Source organism: Aulonocara sp. 'chitande type north' Nkhata Bay, linkage group LG12 (assembly GCF_057382095.1).
Source record: "Aulonocara sp. 'chitande type north' Nkhata Bay isolate Kocher_YH1m ecotype deep benthic linkage group LG12, A_spYH_male_GT1.1, whole genome shotgun sequence".
Lineage (NCBI taxonomy): Eukaryota > Metazoa > Chordata > Actinopteri > Cichliformes > Cichlidae > Aulonocara > Aulonocara sp. 'chitande type north' Nkhata Bay.
This window is the reverse complement of record NC_141355.1, coordinates 11,359,183-11,378,339: the sequence shown is the minus strand read 5'-3', so window position 1 is coordinate 11,378,339 and position 19,157 is coordinate 11,359,183. Positions and strand designations below refer to the sequence as shown.

General features: G+C 41.3%; 3 protein-coding genes across 8 annotated transcripts in view; 2 read left to right on the top strand and 1 right to left on the bottom strand.

The window, feature by feature from the left end:
• Nucleotides 1–89: 89 nt before the first annotated feature.
• Nucleotides 90–7,697, top strand: dph7 (diphthamide biosynthesis 7). The gene is made up of 10 exons (XM_086313539.1): nt 90–134; nt 448–615; nt 2,518–2,651; nt 2,722–2,809; nt 3,403–3,497; nt 3,597–3,754; nt 5,693–5,765; nt 5,851–5,916; nt 5,996–6,168; nt 7,023–7,697. The coding sequence occupies exons 2-10, from the start codon at nt 484–486 to the stop codon at nt 7,421–7,423; spliced, it is 1,320 nt and encodes a 439-aa protein (XP_086169665.1). The 5' UTR covers nt 90–134; nt 448–483; the 3' UTR covers nt 7,424–7,697.
• A 731-nt stretch (nt 7,698–8,428) lies between these two features.
• Nucleotides 8,429–9,599, bottom strand: mrpl41 (mitochondrial ribosomal protein L41). The gene is made up of 2 exons (XM_086313540.1): nt 9,491–9,599; nt 8,429–9,032 (listed from the first exon to the last, which is right to left on the bottom strand). Exon 2 carries the CDS (start codon nt 9,015–9,017, stop codon nt 8,610–8,612), a length of 408 nt encoding a protein of 135 aa, XP_086169666.1. The 5' UTR covers nt 9,018–9,032; nt 9,491–9,599; the 3' UTR covers nt 8,429–8,609.
• A 346-nt stretch (nt 9,600–9,945) lies between these two features.
• Nucleotides 9,946–19,157, top strand: part of pnpla7b (patatin-like phospholipase domain containing 7b) — a 32,511-nt gene continuing 23,299 nt past the window's right edge. The window contains exons 1-2 of one of the 6 annotated variants that reach the window (XM_086313537.1): nt 9,946–10,033; nt 10,637–10,686. In XM_086313537.1, the coding sequence (XP_086169663.1) occupies nt 10,639–10,686 (48 nt within the window). In that variant the 5' untranslated portion in view covers nt 9,946–10,033; nt 10,637–10,638. Of the gene's footprint in view, nt 10,034–10,088; nt 10,481–10,636; nt 10,687–19,157 lie in introns of those variants that run through there. The other 5 variants (XM_086313535.1, XM_086313538.1, XM_086313536.1 and 2 more) reach the window with 5 other exon arrangements.

Below are 19,157 nucleotides of genomic sequence, written 5' to 3'. Positions count from 1 at the left end.
TATCCAAATACAGGATAAATAAACTATCTTTTGTTCTTAAATAGCAATTCCCCACTTTGGCACCTAAATACACCGTGACGCTCAGAGATGACGTAAGGACGCTAAAAGCGTCGAGTCTCAGGGCTGGCACACATGTGAGTTTTGTTTGTTACGTGTTTCTCTGCGGTTATTCGGCATTAAACTAAACTAAAAGTTACTTTAAATGTTCATATACAAAGAATGTGTATATGAACGTTAGGAATACGGTATACGAATATGCTATAAATCTCTGACTGGTGACATTTTGGCTCTTGTGAGGCTGCAGCCAGTTATTCATAGCTTGCTAGCTAGCGACCAAAACATTTTGTTACGTTAATTAAATTTAACTAAAAATGCTTAAGATGTCGTGCACTAGTTTACTGTCTTTTAACAACTGAGTCGTAACAGGATATATTTTGGAATTTGTAGCAACCCGTGGGATAACGGTATGCACATCAGGTATTCATGGCTTGGAAGTCGAAGACCCGCAGTCTACAGGTGTTCGACACGGAGTTGAGCGCTGACGCGGTGGAGTGGTGTCCTGTTTCACCCAACCACAGCATCCTGGCCTGCGGCACGTATCAGCTACAGAAAGGGGTGAGATTACATCCCATTACCTGTCATGGGAATAGAATTGTATACAAATGTCTTTATACCCTTCCTTCGCTTAAAATTATGAGAATTTGGTCCCGTGTACATTGTCCACCTGTTTTGGCGGTGTTTGGATCACCGGATTGGATTGCTAAAAGAGGTTTGTGGCTAAAATGCTTATCTCCAGCGCTGGCTGTAAGCATTTAGACCAGATTAGTAATAAGTAAAGAAGCCAGAGAACTCTGACCACTATGTTAATTGGTTTGTTAAAAAAACAACAAAAAAAAAGTGATGGCTTGTACAATTGATGTCAGCTGACAAGTATAATATATAAAGCTTCAGTGTTTTACTTTGAATCATTAGTAGTTAGTATATTTTACCATTTAAGTCAAGTCAGGAATAGATATTAATGTGGGCTGTGATTTATTTATTTTTTAAATGGTGGGGTTATAGATTTACCCAGTGTCTGGGCAGAAGTTCCAGTTGTTCACTTACATGGACCTAAAATCTTTACATTTTTTGTATATGTATACAGTTCCAGTATTTGGTTCTCATATTAAACATGGACAACATTTTAAATAATGAGGTCAGTGTATGTACAAGTAATCCTAGTCTTCAGACTGGGACTTGGTTTGAGTCAGTTTTCTTTTTCCAGTCATGGCTCTGTAAGCTATAGCTCTGACTGTGAGTGCAGAAGAATTGTGTGAAAGTAAGCTTAAAAACAGGATGGTTTTAAAGGCAGAGGCGTTAAGGAACTTATTTCAGACTAGGGCTAAACTGCACCATAAGATAAATATGAGCAAAATAAAGGGTTAGTACATGCTAACAGTAAACCTTACTCCAAACTAGGAGATATTGATATTTAAAAAAAAATCCGGTATTAATAGATTGGCCCTTGCTCCCCTTAAATAAAATGTTTGTTGCAGTCTTTCCTAATTACCTTAAGCATGTTCTCTAAGAAATTAAAACGCTTTCATATTACGTCAGACAACTTTTTCATAGTTTTCATGTGACATCACATCTATTCAATTTAGGTAAAAACCCTACAGTATTGGAGAGAAAACCCCCTAGAACAATCCCCTATAAGTAAGCACTATATGATGGTGGCAAAGAAAAAAACCTTTTTAACAGGAAGAAACCTCTGACAGAAGCAGCCTCAGGGAGAGGCAGCTGTGAAAGGAAGCAGAAGAGAAAAAGGAAAGATGAGGGCAGACTGTGGGAGAGAGAAGATACAATTTAATGACATGTGGCAGTGGCATATAAAACGTGTGCGGGTTGAAAAGAAGTGAGTTGAGAAGAAATCCTCAGAGTATCACAGGAAGCTCCCCCCGATCCAGCCCTACCTGATATGCTTTATCAAAACGGAAAGTTTTATGTTCAGTTTTTAGAGCAGAGGGTGTCTGTCTCCTGAATCCAAACTGGGAACTGGTTCCAAAGGTGAGGGGCGGGGTCGTATTTAAATATGACAGGGCCTTATTAGTTAGTATGTAAGGAGAAGGATTGTAATGCAAGGTATTCCTCTATTGCCTGCTAACTCTTTTTTTTTTTTTTTTTTAAAGTTGGTTTCCTCCTCTTGCTCTAGTGCTAGCTGGTAATTAAAGCAGACTCACTCAGAAGCCGCTCGGTTTGCTTACAAATGCTGTATAGGCGTATGGCATTACCAGCACACGGACTTAACTTTGTTATACAGGCACACTGGCCCAGATCACAGCAGCTAATTTAAACTCTCCCTGGAAATCATTTTTGATTACATTTATGTCATCTAACTTAAAAAAAAATTACACTGCTGCCCCAGAGTGCTGCATACATTTTATTAATAAAGACTTGGTAGCCGAATGAAGCAACCAGTGGAGTTAATGAGGACCCACTTTGATGTCTGCTCTGTGTCACTCTGCTCTCATGTTGCAGGGAGGGGAAGAAGATGCCACCCCGAGCAGGATCGGTCGTCTCTACCTTTTTGAATTTCGGCACGAGGGACCGATGTGCCCCCCTCTCACAGAGCTGCAGCGCATGGACACCGCAGCCATTTTAGATTTGAAATGGTAAGAAAGCAGATTTGGTCAGTGTAGCTTCGGTTATTTCCCTCATATTCATTGTTATGCGTGTTCATAGGTGCCACGTGCCTGTGTCAGACAGAGCAGTGCTGGGGATGGCAACAGCTACCGGGGAGCTGCAGCTGTACACACTGTCTCGCAGTCAGGTGAGAAATGTGGCATCAAAAGATTTAGACAGTGGCATGTGGGGCCTGTATTATGAAGACATCTCAGCATACCCAGAACATTTTTCCATTATCTGGATTCACTTAACCCCATCATTGGTAGTCAGGATAAAAAGTTACACAAAACTGGTTGTCAGCTCACTAAAGTAACCGAGGCTTTCCTGATCTAACGACAGAAACATGAAAGGGGCAGCAAAATCTGTCCAATCACAGTATAACTTTTCTTTATTTTTTACATATTTATTGACTTTTATAAATGTAGATATGGCATTATTTATGGTTAATATCAGCTGATTTATTGGCCCCAAGATCAGTCGAGTTTATGATTTTGGTGTTTCATTAATTTTGCCTGTATTTAACAGTTACTAAGTTTAGCACACTAAAATACGCATTAAGGCCTTGATTGCCGTGTAACGGCCACAGACAGCTTGAGCTGCAGTGCATGAGCGCAGCAGCTATTTTAGATTCAGGCTACAGGAAGGCTGCTGTTTTTATGCCTCACCTCTAACTGTGCATTCATTTGTTGTTTTGTGTTGATGTTGTGGTGTGCACTCATGAATGTGTGTATCCAGTAGGAGGGTAGCCACAGTCTGCAGTCTCTCAGTAGTCTGGAGGTTGGAGCAGAGCGGCTGGCTCTGTCATTAGACTGGTCCACTGGAAGACTGGACAGGTCAGCTTATTGGAGACGCTACTACCTCCATAAAAGAGCCAATGTCACATGTTGTGCAAATATCATTCATGTTAATACCTCACCCTGTCGTGTCAGCAGCAGTGACGTGCGGATTGTGTGCAGTGACTCTGCAGGCTGCATCAGCGTGCTCTCTCTGGCTGAAGGTGCTTTAACAACACTGTCTCAGTGGAAAGCCCATGACTTTGAGGCCTGGATCTCTGCCTTCTCTTATTGGGACACACAGCTTGTGTACTCTGGTAACATATATCCTGTCACTCTTAAAAATTAATGTGTTAATTGTTGCAAGCAAAGAAAAGCGTATTCTAGAATCTTACGTATCATTTGCATAAATCCAAATAACTGTATTTTTCAGTAAGAACAGGAAACCCATCATAGCAGGTAGGTTTGAATAGCTTTTTTTGTTTTAAAAACTCTGTTTTGTATTTACTTGGATTGGCTCTGTGATTTAAAAATAAAATATTCTTTGATCTAAAACATTTTTTGTTTAGTCCATCTTTTTCTGCAAACAAAATAACGGTTAAATACTAATTAGGATTTAATTAATAATTGGTGAGTGGCATCTTATTTGCTGAAATCAGTCAGTAAAACTGATATACAACTGTCATGTGAAAAATAAAGTAAGTACATCCTATTTCAGTTCTGAGGTTTCACATATGAATCCTTTTCAGCTTCTAATATGATAAAATTATTACCTCAGATGAGCAACACATGCCATTATTTATGTATTTGAAACTAAGCCAAAATCCAGAAGCAGTGAGTAAAACCTTAAGTGCACCTCATGATTCAGAAGATTGTAGAACCAATTTTAGCAACTGTAGCTTGAAGTAATAATTTTCTGTGTGACTTCATTAGTCTCTGACATTATTGTGGATGCATCTTGCCCTCATTCAGCTTTACTGCAGTTTATTGACGTTTGTGGGTACAGCTGTCTTAAAGTCCAGGTTTCTTTGGGTTGAGGTTCTTTGCGCAATTGCAACGTCTGTTGTATGACAGCATTTGGTCCAGAGTTTTAGCTGTTTGACTCCTCTGTGTTCTTTGGTATACAGAGGAGTTCATGGTCAAGGTTCCCAGGTTCTGTGCCTGCAAAATAATCTCAAATCATCATCCCTCCACCACCACAGCTCCACGACAGATGGTATGAGTTGGTGTTTCACCTTGACCAAATGCTATTAAGCTGCTTCAGTATGAGATGGTATTTGTACTACTATGCAATGTTTGGTCTTCACCAAATATGGCACTGTGCATTATAGCAAAATCTCTCCAATTTGGTCTTGTATGTCCAAAGGTCATTGTTCCTGAAGTGTTGTGGTTTCCTCAGATGCAACTTCATAAACCTAAGCTATATTGCGGTGTGTATTTGTTTTTGGTTTTCTTTGCCCTTTCAAATGAGACAATGTTGTTCAGTCTGATTGTACTGTCAAGAAGTTTAACATTTAACATGCTAAGTGAAGCCTACATATTCTGAAATGTAGCGATTTTCGGAGTTTCACTCGGCATTGCACAGTCTGACTTTGGGGTCAATTTGCTGGGATCGCCACTGTTTGGAAGATTCGTATTTGTCTTCAGTGTTTTCCACTTGTGACTAATTATTCTCACTGTAGAGTGATGGATTTGAAATTGTTTGGAAATGGCCTTATAACCCTTCCAAGTTTAATCAATAGCAACAATTGCTCCTCTAAGTTCATTGTTTACGGCTTTCCTGCTGGGCCTTGTGCTAACACACGAGTGCTCCGGACCAGAAAACTGTCAAGCCGATAATCAGTATTTGATTATCGGCTCCTGGCTGATGATTGCTGATAATTAACAGCCTGAGTAGCAGCCAATTAATTCCCGTGGAAGCATATTGTCCTTGGTTTTTCACACATCCCTTCTGCATTTTGGTTTATTGTTAAATAAATGACACAGTGTAATATGCCATGTGTTGTTTATCTGATGTTGTACTTACCTATTGTAAACTCTCCTAAGAAGCAGATGATATTTTTTGTCCTTGTATATAAAACCTTAGATTTCAGATATGGTGTACTTTATTTTTTTTATCATGACTTTAAATCATACATATGTGCCACCAATTTGTGTGCCTTACACGGGTAGTTTGTGAGCTCACATTGATGCTGCCTCTAAATCGGCCATCTAAATATTCTCCTGTGCTGTGTCATGTGTTGTTTTCTCACCAGGTGGTGATGACTGTAAACTGAAAGGTTGGGATTTAAGGATCGGTCCCTCCAGCCCCACTTTCATAAGTAAAAGGTGAGGTTGATAGTGTATCAGTTTTCATGTATATATTCCATTTTGACAGTGTGCAGACACAAATTTATGTTGTTTTCTTTCAAAGGCACTCGATGGGTGTGTGCAGTATTCACAGCAACCCTCATCGGGAGCACATTCTGGCTACAGGCAGGTAAATATCCTGATGTTGAGCTGTTGTTGTGTAAGAGTTGTATACTTGTTGCTCCTCTCACGCACTTCTCCTTCCACAGTTACGATGAGCAGGTTTTGCTGTGGGATGGCCGAAACATGCGGCAGCCCCTGAGTGAGACTCCATTGGGTGGTGGAGTGTGGAGACTGAAGTGGCATCCCAGCCATCAGCACCTGCTGCTGGCAGCCTGCATGCATAATGACTTCCACATCCTTCACTGTCAGCAGGCTCTAGGTGTGTTTGAATAAGTGATAAACAATAAAATGGTCGCTCTGAATTAGACCAGCTTTAGGCCTGTGAAAACACAGTTTTCACCTCACACTTTGTGGTGATTCTGTCTCTCCCATTGGACTGACAGCCTGCGTGGGCTCTTGCCTAGTTTAGCTGGTTTGGACTCCAGAGACCGGTCTAGTTTCAGCTTCTTAAATATGAGAATTGTTTGACAATTGTCTAATTATAATTGATCTTAGCCGTCTTTTTAGCTTCTCAGAGCGGAAAGGTAGCTTAATGAACTCATCATTACTATTTATAGATACTGCACAATTTGAAGAAATTAAGCAACAGAGCATATACCTTTTTGCTTTTTTTATAGGCTCTTTAAAAACGATGGACTAGAGTCCAGGCCTGAAAAGGCAAACCATGTAGCATTTTAAACCTGCATTCTTTCTAATGGCCAGCAGGGAGCCACTCCTTGTCGTGAAAAGAAGTCTGACTCTATAAAAATGTATGGGAAAATGAGCATACTGCTCTATAAATCTGTTGCCTCACGAAATGCTTTCCTGATGACATTCTCTGTGTCCTCAATTTCTCAAATCAAACATGGACACATGTCCATGTTTGCCAAGGGGTGTGTAACACACACAAAAAAAACTGTCTGAAACAGATGGATGCCAAACACGCCAAAATGGTGTTTGTGTTTGATAGGAAAGATTCTGTGAATGGTGCTGGCAGTGTAAATAGCTTTGAATGGTGAAAGGCTTCCTTCTCTACCTGAAACATCAGTAGACCTCACATATTGTACAAATGGTTGTTTTTACCAGGAGAAATCTGTGGGGGGTTTTAATAACTTACTGTTTGTTTACTTACAGAGGGCAGTGCAGGAGCATGCCCCATTGTAACCTCATACATCCTCCACAGTTCCTTGGCATATGGAGCAGACTGGTCCAGGCTGTCCCTGGAGGACCATACTGCCTGTTCCCCGCCTGCCACAGAACCAAAGGAAAGCCCTGCAGAGAACCGAGGACACTTAAGGATTCAATATGAATCTCCCACTGCCAGCTTTGACACTTCCCTGGAGGACGATGCTGGTCGATACATCCCAGAGGGAATTGCAGCACCTCAGACCTCCCCTGCTCCAGTTCCCACCCTCAACCCTGATGAGGATGCTCCCTCACTGTCCTGCCTGCTGGCCAGCTGCTCATTCTATGACCACATGCTCCACGTGTGGCGCTGGGACTGGATGCCAGACCAGGCTTTACAGGAGTCATAGCAATGTTGACACTATTGAAATCTAAATGTATAGCCTGACTACAGCAAGAGCATGTCATGCTGTTATTCCAGTCACTGTTTTTATCATGAAGATTCCTATACTTTGGAATGACTTATCACATTATATGCAATTAGCAAGACCCTCTATTTTCATAGTGACACTGATTTTTTTTTTTTAATATAAACTTGTATTTAAGCAAAAAAAAAAAAGAAGTTTATAATCCTCATACTCGTGTGTACTGTAGCTACAAGCGCAATACAACCATTCACCTACACATGTTCTTTGTTTGGTTTTTTTCTTCTTTAGCCCAGACCAGCTGCAGGGTCGTGTGAGGTGGTTGTTGTGGGGCTAAAATAGGGTCAAGATGCCCACTTGGCAAGCTGCATCCCTAAAGTTGAATCAAAAAACATAGCAGCTAATTGTTAATGTTAAGGAGCAGGACAAAATATCAGAAATGCACCCATAAAAATTATAACAGGCCATGTTGTTTGTCAGGTGACTCTCCCCTTGAAGGGAGAATTCTGTTTGTTAGCACTTAGCAGTGTAGCATCCAGTTTTCAAGATATTATTTTGGTGGTTTAAATCAAGTTGATTTAATTTTGGTGATATTCAGGTTAAGATCACACCACATGCGACAATCAGAAGTTACTCGTCTCAATGTAGAGATATAATGAACCTACCTACAGAACAAAACTATTTGTACCAGACTATAATTATGCTTTTTAATGTTGTTTATTGTAATATGAGTCTGAGGATTGATTCACTTTTAGCCGGTCTCAAGTGGACATTAGAGTACAGGTAAGTGCAATTTTAGGTACTTAATGGCCTGAAAAATAAAGCAAACTATTATGTGGTAACTGAATAATTACCACTGTGTTTAACTTTGAAATATGTCACATGTAGCTAGTCTGCATATACCCTTGAACAAGATCACCAGTCCCTCAGTGAAGACTCATAACTTAAAAAAAAACAGGAGCTCAAACCATTATAATGAATATCTGACAGTTGTGCAGTATTAATCATGCTTTTTGTTTTATTTTTCCAGGTCATCAAATAACAAAACCTGTAAGACAAGGCCTTTTTCCTGAACAGTTTATGTAGTAGTTGATTTTCTAGAAGGGGCCCTCATCAGTTGATCTGCAGCTTTCAGTCCCCAGTGAATCAGCGAGTCTTTGGAAATCCATCATTAACGTACATAATTCTTTGGATAGAGCTTGAAGAGCTTCCCCTCCTGTGTGGGCTCAAATCCATACTTCACTAGCTGGTCTTTGCTGAAAGTGCCTGCTTCCAAGTCCTGTTTGATCTGAGGAGCCACAACTTCATCGAACAGACTCTGTGCTGTGAGTGGAGGTTCTGTTCCTTTCGGGGCACGGTATGAGACATATGGTCTGAGTTTGAATCCCTCCAAAGGAGGCACCACAAACTCCGGAATCATGGCCCGAATGGCTAGAAACTTGGAGCTGGGGAGATTCCGTCCAGCGGGCCTGGCGCCCCTGCCTTTATTATGAGTCCTTGATCCACGCTTGCTCGTGAACTCAGACATCCTGTCAGCACCTCGCACCAGCCCCCTCATCAGCGTGGATAACACACCCATGCTGGCACAGCCTTCCTACAGGACAGAAGAGAGTAAAAACAAAAGCGTTGATTTTAATAAAGAGTGGGTATACACCACCTCATGAAATAGCCAAATACACTGCCAGGGAAGATGGACAAAATCCTGTTAGAATATTGACGATCAATACACAAAAATTACTTTCATTTTTCACTTGGTAGTCAGGTAACAGTGATGCTTTACTGTTCAGACTGCACTCTGGGTTAGGATTAGGGTCAACATGCGTTACATTACAGTTTAGTAAGAAACCTTAAGTGCTGATTTCTGTAACTTGTTCACTGGTTAGCTTGCTAACTAGCAAACAACTTAAATGATAGCTAAATGTAATGCTGCTTTCGAGCTCATAATTAATTTCAGATAAAATTCTGGATATTATTTGAATTTTCGATGAACTGCAGATTCAGAAATTGTTACATTCATATTTATATATCTATAAAATATTCGACTTCACTCACCTTCACCACACCGTCAGCCCAACGCTATCGAGCTGCTTCACTATCTAACAAACTGTTTGGTGATTGGACGACATTAGGCACCATCTACCAATCAAAATACGAGATGCTTGTTTCGCTGCCAGTGATTGGAGGTACGTCATTTAAGACAACTACGCAGAGCCCATGAGTGGAGAAACAGCCCTTCAAAATAAAAGCTGTGTGCTCAAGGGCTGCATGCTTCGAAGGATGCAACCCACACAGCTAAATATTTCATAAACATGTTAGCATATAAAAAGATTTTAAAAAAAATTGTCCGTGTTCAAATGAACTATGGGTATAATTTCTATTATAAAAGCTATTGTTTTTCATTCGACATCTTTAAAAAAAAATCGTATATTCTATTCGGTGTTGCTGTAGCCTTTTGTTAAGAGAGGTTTTATTTTGATAGGTATGACAGGACATTTAGATTGCTTTTTCCAAAGAACTGGAAAGCACGTAAACGTAAAAACTTTGGCATAAGAAAGGTACATGGCAACATTCTTTGCTTGACTTTAGTCTAAAAAGGTAAGCTAGAGATTGTATCTTGCGGTTTCTCACCGAGGGACTCTGTCACCGCAGACCTACTAGTTTAGTGTTTCTTTTCCACTCCATTGTCCTCTTGGGTAACGGAACAGAGCTACACACACATGCAAAAATGAGAATTACAACTTTACAGTTAAAGTTAAATGTGATATTAAAGGTAAGGTTGGAACTGTAGGTAGACGCTGTTTCCATATTACGTTGGAATCCCGTCAACCAGGATCAGCCTCGTTATGATCCGTGTTGTATTTGGATCTTTTATATGATGACAAGCAAATAAGCGAGAAGTAAGTTTAGTAAACAAAGTGAAAACGTTGTCTTTCCCCATGTCGAGCTTTGTACTAATTCAGATATAGATACGCATGCGGCAGGGTTGCAGTGTGTCAGCGCGGGAGGGAGTGTCTGGTTACCAACAGTCAGTGAGAGCTGGAGGTGATCTTTAACCCAGATTTCTGCTCTGTGACCTCGTTTCGATCAGCTGGAGAGAACAAAGATTTAATTAGTAAAGAGTCACATGAAAGGTTGGGCTTTGCAAAGTTTTCAAACATTGTTTTAGGGTGGCATTTTCTTTCTTTCTTTTGAAAATAGGCATGGAAGACAATGATGAAGAGGAGCTCTGCAATAAGTCCAGTAATCCAGTAAGTCATTTGTTAAACTTCAGTGTCTAAGTCTTATGTCCTTAAAGCTACGTAAAAAAAAAAATCCCTCTGCTAATTGAATGATCATTTACACTGCAGAGTTGCAGCACCTCATTACAGGGAGTGCAGAATTATTAGGCAAGTTGTATTTTTAAGGAATAATTTTATTATTGAACAACAACCATGTTCTCAATGAACCCAAATAACTCATTAATATGAAAGCTGAATGTTTTTGGAAGTAGTTTTTAGTTTGTTTTTAGTTTTAGCTATTTTAGGGGGATATCTGTGTGTGCAGGTGACTATTACTGTGCATAATTATTAGGCAACTTAACAAAAAACAAATATATACCCATTTCAATTATTTATTTTTACCAGTGAAACCAATATAACATCTCCACATTCACAAATATACATTTCTGACATTCAAAAACAAAAACAAATCAGCGACCAATATAGCCACCTTTCTTTGCAAGGACACTCAAAAGCCTGCCATCCATGGATTCTGTCAGTGTTTTGATCTGTTCACCATCAACATTGCGTGCAGCAGCAACCACAGCCTCCTAGACACTGTTCAGAGAGGTGTACTGTTTTCCTTCCTTGTAAATCTCACATTTGATGATGGACCACAGGTTCTCAATGGGGTTCAGATCAGGTGAACAAGGTGGCCATGTCATTAGTTTTTCTTCTTTTATACCCTTTCTTGCCAGCCACGCTGTGGAGTACTTGGACGCGTGTGATGGAGCATTGTCCAGCATGAAAATCATATTTTTCTTGAAGGATGCAGACTTCTTCCTGTACCACTGCTTGAAGAAGGTGTCTTCCAGAAACTGGCAGTAGGACTGGGAGTTCAGCTTGACTCCATCCTCAACCCGAAAAGGCCCCACAAGCTCATCTTTGATGATACCAGTGTAGCATCCCTGGCTGAATGATGGTCTCTTATACTGATGCTTCACAGAGGTTTTATTGGAAATGTTTTTATTGAAACATTCAGTGAAGACACCGTAAGAGCTAGGAGCAAAACAAAACCAGCAATATTAATACCATAAGATCAAAGGAAACAAATTTCTCCTGCTCACATATAGCATATACATCAAATTTACATCACTCAATTCATTGTATCACCTCACTAACTTACCACTACACATAAAGGTCAAGTTCAAGGTTAACAATATAAACTCTATTAAACGACATTTTGATTGCATGTAACTTATTCCGTTAAAGGAAACATTAACAAACCTTGTGCCACTGTCAGCCAGGTACTAATTGGCAAAGTAAACGTACATATTTTTCACTTTAAGGCACACTATTTTACCATATCCTAAAAGAAACGTTACTAACAGCCCTTTAACGGTTTTGTGCCAGTTTCCTGTTTCAAAATAAAAGCATGGATTTCAAAATAAAACCGAAGTGCCTTTCAAACAAACGTAAAAATATTTACCAAATTTAAAGGTCATTTACACTCCCACCAAATCATGAGTGTTTTAACAAAAGGGAGAACTATAACACGAATGAATTTTAAAAACAAATGACCTTAACCACAAGGCCTTTTACATAACGAAAACAAAGAATTATCCATGCATGAGCCTGCAGGTATTGTCCACAAGTCTTCATACAATAAAGGGTATAGTCGTTGTCTTAGACAGCCTCTAAAAGCAAGATCAGTTTCTGAATGGGCCGTTCAACAATGGATGGCTTGCCAGAACATTGACCCTCCCTTTTCATTTTCTGGTCTCCAAGACGAATCTTAACTTTCCTCACAAGCCCATCTTTATCAGAGACTGTTTCTTCAACTCTGGCTAATCTCCACTCGTTCCGTGGCAGATCATCCATCCTTTCGATAACTATGTCACCAACTTTCAGATTCCTTCTAGAAATATGCCAACGTTGTCTAGTGGCAATATTAGAGAGATACTCTCTTCTCCAGCGGTTCCAGAATTGCTCTGCTAGATACTGGATATGACACCATCTCTTACGAGCATACATGTCTTCTCTGATGAACGTCCCGGGAGGTGGTAAGGCTCCAGTGGGTTTCATAGTGAGTAGGTGATTAGGAGTCAGCGGTTCTGGACCATTTGGATCATTCAGGTTATCCACAGTGAGTGGACGGCTGTTCACAATAGACATTGCTTCGTAAAACAATGTCCTCAAACAGGCATCATCTAATCTTCCAGGTGAGAGTGAAAGAGTGGACCGAAGTACATTTCTTACTGTTCTGATCTGTCTCTCCCAGACACCTCCAACATGGCTTGAATGGGGAGCATTCATAATGAAGTCGCACTGCCTCTCAGCCAAGAATGCAGTCAGACGATTGACATCCATCTGTTTCAGCGCATTATACATTTCATTCTTAGCTCCAACAAAATTGCTTCCTTGGTCACATCTTATTTGTCGTACTGCTCCTCTTATGGAAACAAAACATCGGAGGCCATTAATGAAGGCATCTGCTGACATATCATTCACCATTTCAATGTGAATTGCTCTACAACAAAGGCATGTGAAAAGCAGACCATAACGCTTATTCACCTTACGCCCTTGCTTTGTAAAAAATGGCCCAAAACAGTCCATTCCGCAATAAGTGAAAGGTGGAGATGGATCCACCCGCTCAGATGGCAGGTCTGCCATTCGCTGCTCTTCCACTGATCCCCTGAGTTTCCTGCATTTGACACACTGATGCACATAAGATGCAACAGCTCTGTTCATTCCTGGGATCCAGTATCCATTTGATCTGATCTCGTTGATGGTTATACCCCTTCCTTGGTGTTTAACCTGTTCATGATGATGAGCTATTATCATCCTCGTTATGTGGTGGTCCTTTGGAATGATCATTGGATGTTTCTGAGAGGTAGGGAGAGATGCATTTTTCAGTCTTCCTCCCACCTTGAGGATTCCATCTTTGTCAAGAAAGGCATCCAATCGAAACAGTTTACTCTGCCGTGAAAGTTGTAAGCCATTACTAAGTAGCTGGATCTCATCTCGATACACTCGTCTCTGTAAATCTCTTATAATGATGCGCTGTGCTACCTCTCGCTCCTGAACTGTGCTGTGGCTTGTTGACTTGTCACTCTTGGTTCGGCGAAGAAGTCGCGCAACAGCTTGTTTGACCTTACACCATGAAGAAAACTTTGACAAGCGGTCTGAAAGAGTCACTTGTTCTGCAGACTCCAAATTTAGTGCTTGAACCCTTTTAACTTCAGGGTCCCCAACTGGGATTTCTGGGATTACCTCTACCTCTGGTGATACCTCTTTCTCCCATAAGAACTTGGGTCCAGTAAACCAGTTCGATGTCAGAAGCTTGCTTGCACTAGAACCTCTCGAAGCAAGGTCTGCAGGATTCTTGTCAGTAGAAACATATCGCCACTGCTGAGGAGTTGTACTGAGATGTATTTTCTGAATCCTATTTGATACAAATGTGTGGAAGCGACGTGTCTCGTTGTTAATGTACCCCAGTACAACCTTGGAGTCTGTCCAGAAGTATTCGTCAATCCCTGAAATTCCCAGTTCTTCCTTTAGAGTATTGCTTGCTGCAACTGATACAACAGCAGCAGTCAGTTCTAACCTGGGGATGGTCACAGCTTTGATTGGAGCAACTCTGGACTTTGCCATAATCAGAGCACAATGAACAGTTCCATTTCCATTCACATGTCTCAAATATGAGCACTGGCCATAACCATACGTGCTTGCATCAGAGAAGTGATGTAGCTCTCTCTTTGTGACCTTTCCAAAGTCAGCTGGTACATAGCATCGGGGTATGGTGATTTTATCCAAATTTGCCAGATCACTCTTCCAGGATCTCCAGACTGGTTGCAGTTTACTGATGAGTGGGTCATCCCAACCTGTACCATGCCTACACATTTCTTGAAGAACCCTTTTCCCAGTTAGCAGGAAAGGAGCAATAAGCCCAAGTGGATCATAAAGAGAGGCAACAGTGGATAGTATACCACGCCTGGTTTCTGGTTGGTCCTTCAAACGGGCATGAAACCTGAAACTGTCTGACTCAATGTGCCAGTGGATTCCTAAGGCTCTTTCCAGTGATGAATCACTAAAGGCAAGATCAAGAGCCTTTACTTCAGTGGCACGCTCAGATGGTGCTATACTCTCAAGCACCTTCGCATTGTTACACACAAATTTGTGTAGTTGCAGACCACCCATAGCACAGAGCCTTCGGGCTTCTTTTGCAAGCTGAATAGCCTCATCTACATCTGCTATGCTTGTGACACCATCATCCACATAGAAGTCCCTCATAATGAATTGGGAGCCCAGAGGAAACATGCTCTCGTTCTCCTTAGCGAGATGTTTCAACCCATAGTTGGCACATCCCAGTGAAGATGCAGCACCGAAAAGGTGAACTTTCATACGGAATTCCTGTGGCTCCACACTGAAGTTCCCATCCTTCCACCACAGGAAACGTAGGTAGTCTCTATCCGCTTCGCGCACATGAAACTGATGAAACATCCTTTCGATGTCGCACATCAGAGCAACATGGTTCTGTCGAAATCTGATAAGAACACCAGTTAGAGTATTTGTCAAATCTGGGCCCGACAGGAGATGATCATTTAGGCAAGTTCCCTTGTACTTAGCCGAGCAATCAAAAACCACTCTGAGCTTCTCTGGTTTTTTGGAATGATAAACTCCGTGGTGTGGAATATACCATGTTTCACCTTCCTTCTCTTCACAGAGAACTTCTTCAGCATCATTGTTTTTAATTACCTCATTCAAAAACGTTACGTAGTGAGTCTTGTAGTTCTTGTTGTTCAGCAGCTTTCGTTTGAGATGGTTGAGCCGGATGATAGCTAACTGCTTGTTGTTGGGAAGGTAAGGTCTCTCTTTAAAAGGGAGAGGCATCTCATAGTGACCATGGGCATTCATGTAAATGCTTTCCTTTAGCATATTGAGGAAGAGGATGTCATCTTGAGACACTGTTCTGCTGTCCTTGCTGATGTCCTTAAAGTCAGACTCAAGTACTTTAATGGCATCGGATGGCGTCACTGGAGGAAGCTCTTTGACAGTTACTCTATGGCATATGTTGGCGACAGGAGGAGATTCAAGGTGAGGTGGTGAGCAGCCTATGATGCTCCATCCTAGGTCTGTGCGGACTGCATAAGGCTCATTATCTCTTCCTAGGATGACCTGTCTTGGTGCTAGTGCTTGTGAGCAGTTATAACCTATTAGAAGACCAACTTCACAGTCTAAATGTGGTGGAATATCATCTGCTATTGCTTTGAGATGATTCCAATGCCTCGCCGTTTCACTGGTAGGAATGTGCCTTCGATTCACTGGTATGCAGTCTTTGGTATAGGCAGGAGGGAGATCAATGTGATTTGTGGAGGTATAGCCACGCACTCTGAGACCCGAGACTCTTTCACTGTGTGTTACTGTGTCCTTTCCGATCATGGTGGTTAGCTTTAGCCTTACAGGATAGGTCTTGGTTGTCAAGCTACGACTAACATCTTCATCAATAAACACAGTGTCACTCTGGGTGTCAAGCAGAGCATAGACAAGCCTTTCTATTCCTGGGTTGTTGGAAGAGGAAACCCAGACTGGCAAAATCATGGATGTAGTCGTAGATGTGTGCTCAGTCTCTGTATTGAGAGACAATGTCGTAACTGCTTCGTCTGTATTCTGATTAGAGGCTAACACAGCATTCATGTTGGAATATCTGTCGTCATGAAGGCAAGTTGGGTGTCGTCCCTTACAGATATCACATAAGTGTCTGTGGCGGCAGTCTTTAACATTATGGCCTGGTTTCAGACAACCATAGCAGAGTTTGTTTTCCCTTACATACTTTCTTTTCTCTTCCAGAGGCGTTCCTTTAAACTCTGGACAACTATGTAGGCGGTGTTTGTTATCATGACAGAATGTACAAGGGGGCTTTAAGCTTGTCTTGGATGGTACATTCTTCTCATTCTCTGTAAGTGTCTGTGTATGGAGAACAGTAGATTTATTTTTCCTTTCTTTCAGATGATGTTTCTCTGCAGGTAAGTCTGATAAACGTAATGCATGGAGGGAAGTTACTGGGTTACAGGCAATCTCTGCTTCTAATGACATGAAGTTGACAAAGTCCTGAAAGGCTGGAAATTCCTGTCTGTCCTTCATAAACTGGGTCACCTTGCGGTTCCACCTTGAAGCTGCCCACTCAGGTAACTTTTGGACCAGCTTTTGGTTCTCTTCACAGTCATTCAGAATGTCCAGCCCTTTAATATGAGGCATGGCTTGCTGACATGCATGTAGGAAGTCGGCGAATGCTCTGAGTTGTTCTGCATCCTTTGAGTGGATCTTTGGCCAGCTAGCTAGTTTTTCTCTGAAAGCTCTCTGCAAGACGAATGGTTGACCGTACCTGCTATTAAGGCGATCCCATGCATCCTTATACGCTTCATCATCCTCCCTGTAAAAGATACCATCAAGTGTCTTTCGCGCAGGACCTCCCACATATCTTCTCAAGTAATGCAGTTTGTCAGCTGAACATATGTTCCTTTTATCTATGAGGGATATGAATGAAGATTTCCATTCAATGAACTGGATTGGGTCGCCGGTGAATACAGGTGGCTCTGGCATTGGAAGTCTGTTCATGGCTATGCTGTCTTGTACTGCTTGAGCTAAGTGGGACACATCTGTCTGTGGAGGTGAAGCTGGAAATCTTATGAGATGCTGAACTGGAGCCAGAGACACAGCTTGATGTGGGTGCATATGTTCCTGGTTCCTTAGTTTGCTGTTAGCAGAGCACAAGCTGCCCTCCTGCATTACATCTTGGTTGTAAATTGACAATCTTGCTCGTGCTGCTCTTATATCCTTTTCAGCCCTTAGTCTTTCTAGTTCATGTTTTTGAGCTTCAAGATCCCTTTTCTGTTGCTCTACTAAGAGCTGGATCCTTTCCTTTTGTTTTCCTTCCGCCAATAACAACTCATATTCTGCTTCCTTTGCTGCTAATTCTGCTGCAGCATCTGCTCTTTTTACTGCGACAATGGAGTCTATAGTGTGTTGACTTGGAGGTGAAACCGTGGATCCATATATGGAATGAGCATAGTCTCTGTTAAGGAGCTCACGAAGGCGTTCTTTGACTGCTTCACTATCATAGTCTTCGTCTATGCCTGATATTCTTTCATATGCAATTTTAATAATGTCCTTTGTTACGGCCTCACATGCATCAACACGACGTCTCGTTTCACTGGATGGTGTGAGGTGATCTCTGATTTGTACATAAATGTCCGTAATATCATTCATGCATTTCTCTAAGATATCAATGAGAGCTGCGATTTCACTTTCTGGAATGTTTAGCTTTAGCTGATTTCTTGCCTTACGTGCCTGGATCTTCCATTGATCATAAAGGTGCATGAGCCGCTTCTCCCTTTTGTATGCCTCCTCTCTCTGAAATGTAAGCATCTTCTCCGTGGGATTTCTTGGGCGATCAGATCTGCGAAGTTCCTCATCCTTGCTTGCTTGACAGATGTCTTTTATTTGATCTGAGCCTTCTGCTTCTGCAGTTAATATCTGAGATGCTTCCATTTTGAGCGAGTGTCACATTTAGACCATCACAATGAATCCCTCTTCTTTCATCATAGACTTTGGCAGTCAGGTGAAACTCGTGAGGCTGAAGCTCTTACTGTAGCATCCCTGGCTGAATGATGGTCTCTTATACTGATGCTTCACAGAGGTTTTATTGGAAATGTTTTTATTGAAACATTCAGTGAAGACACCGTAAGAGCTAGGAGCAAAACAAAACCAGCAATATTAATACCATAAGATCAAAGGAAACAAATTTCTCCTGCTCACATATAGCATATACATCAAATTTACATCACTCAATTCATTGTATCACCTCACTAACTTACCACTACACATAAAGGTCAAGTTCAAGGTTAACAATATAAACTCTATTAAACGACATTTTGATTGCATGTAACTTATTCCGTTAAAGGAAACATTAACAAACCTTGTGCCACTGTCAGCCAGGTACTAATTGGCAAAGTAAACGTACATATTTTTCACTTTAAGGCACACTATTTTACCATATCCTAAAAGAAACGTTACTAACAGCCCTTTAACGGTTTTGTGCCAGTTTCCTGTTTCAAAATAAAAGCATGGATTTCAAAATAAAACCGAAGTGCCTTTCAAACAAACGTAAAAATATTTACCAAATTTAAAGGTCATTTACACCAGCCCAAACCAGTACTCCACCTCCACCTTGCTGGCGTCTGAGTCGGACTGGAGCTCTCTGCCCTTTACCAATCCAGCCACGGGCCCATCCATCTGGCCCATCAAGACTCACTCTCATTTCATCAGTCCATAAAACCTTAGAAAAATCAGTCTTGAGATATTTCTTGGCCCAGTCTTGACGTTTCAGCTTGTGTGTCTTGTTCAGTGGTGGTCGTCTTTCAGCCTTTCTTACCTTGGCCATGTCTCTGAGTATTGCACACCTTGTGCTTTTGGGCACTCCAGTGACGTTGCAGCTCTGAAATATGGCCAAACTGGTGGCA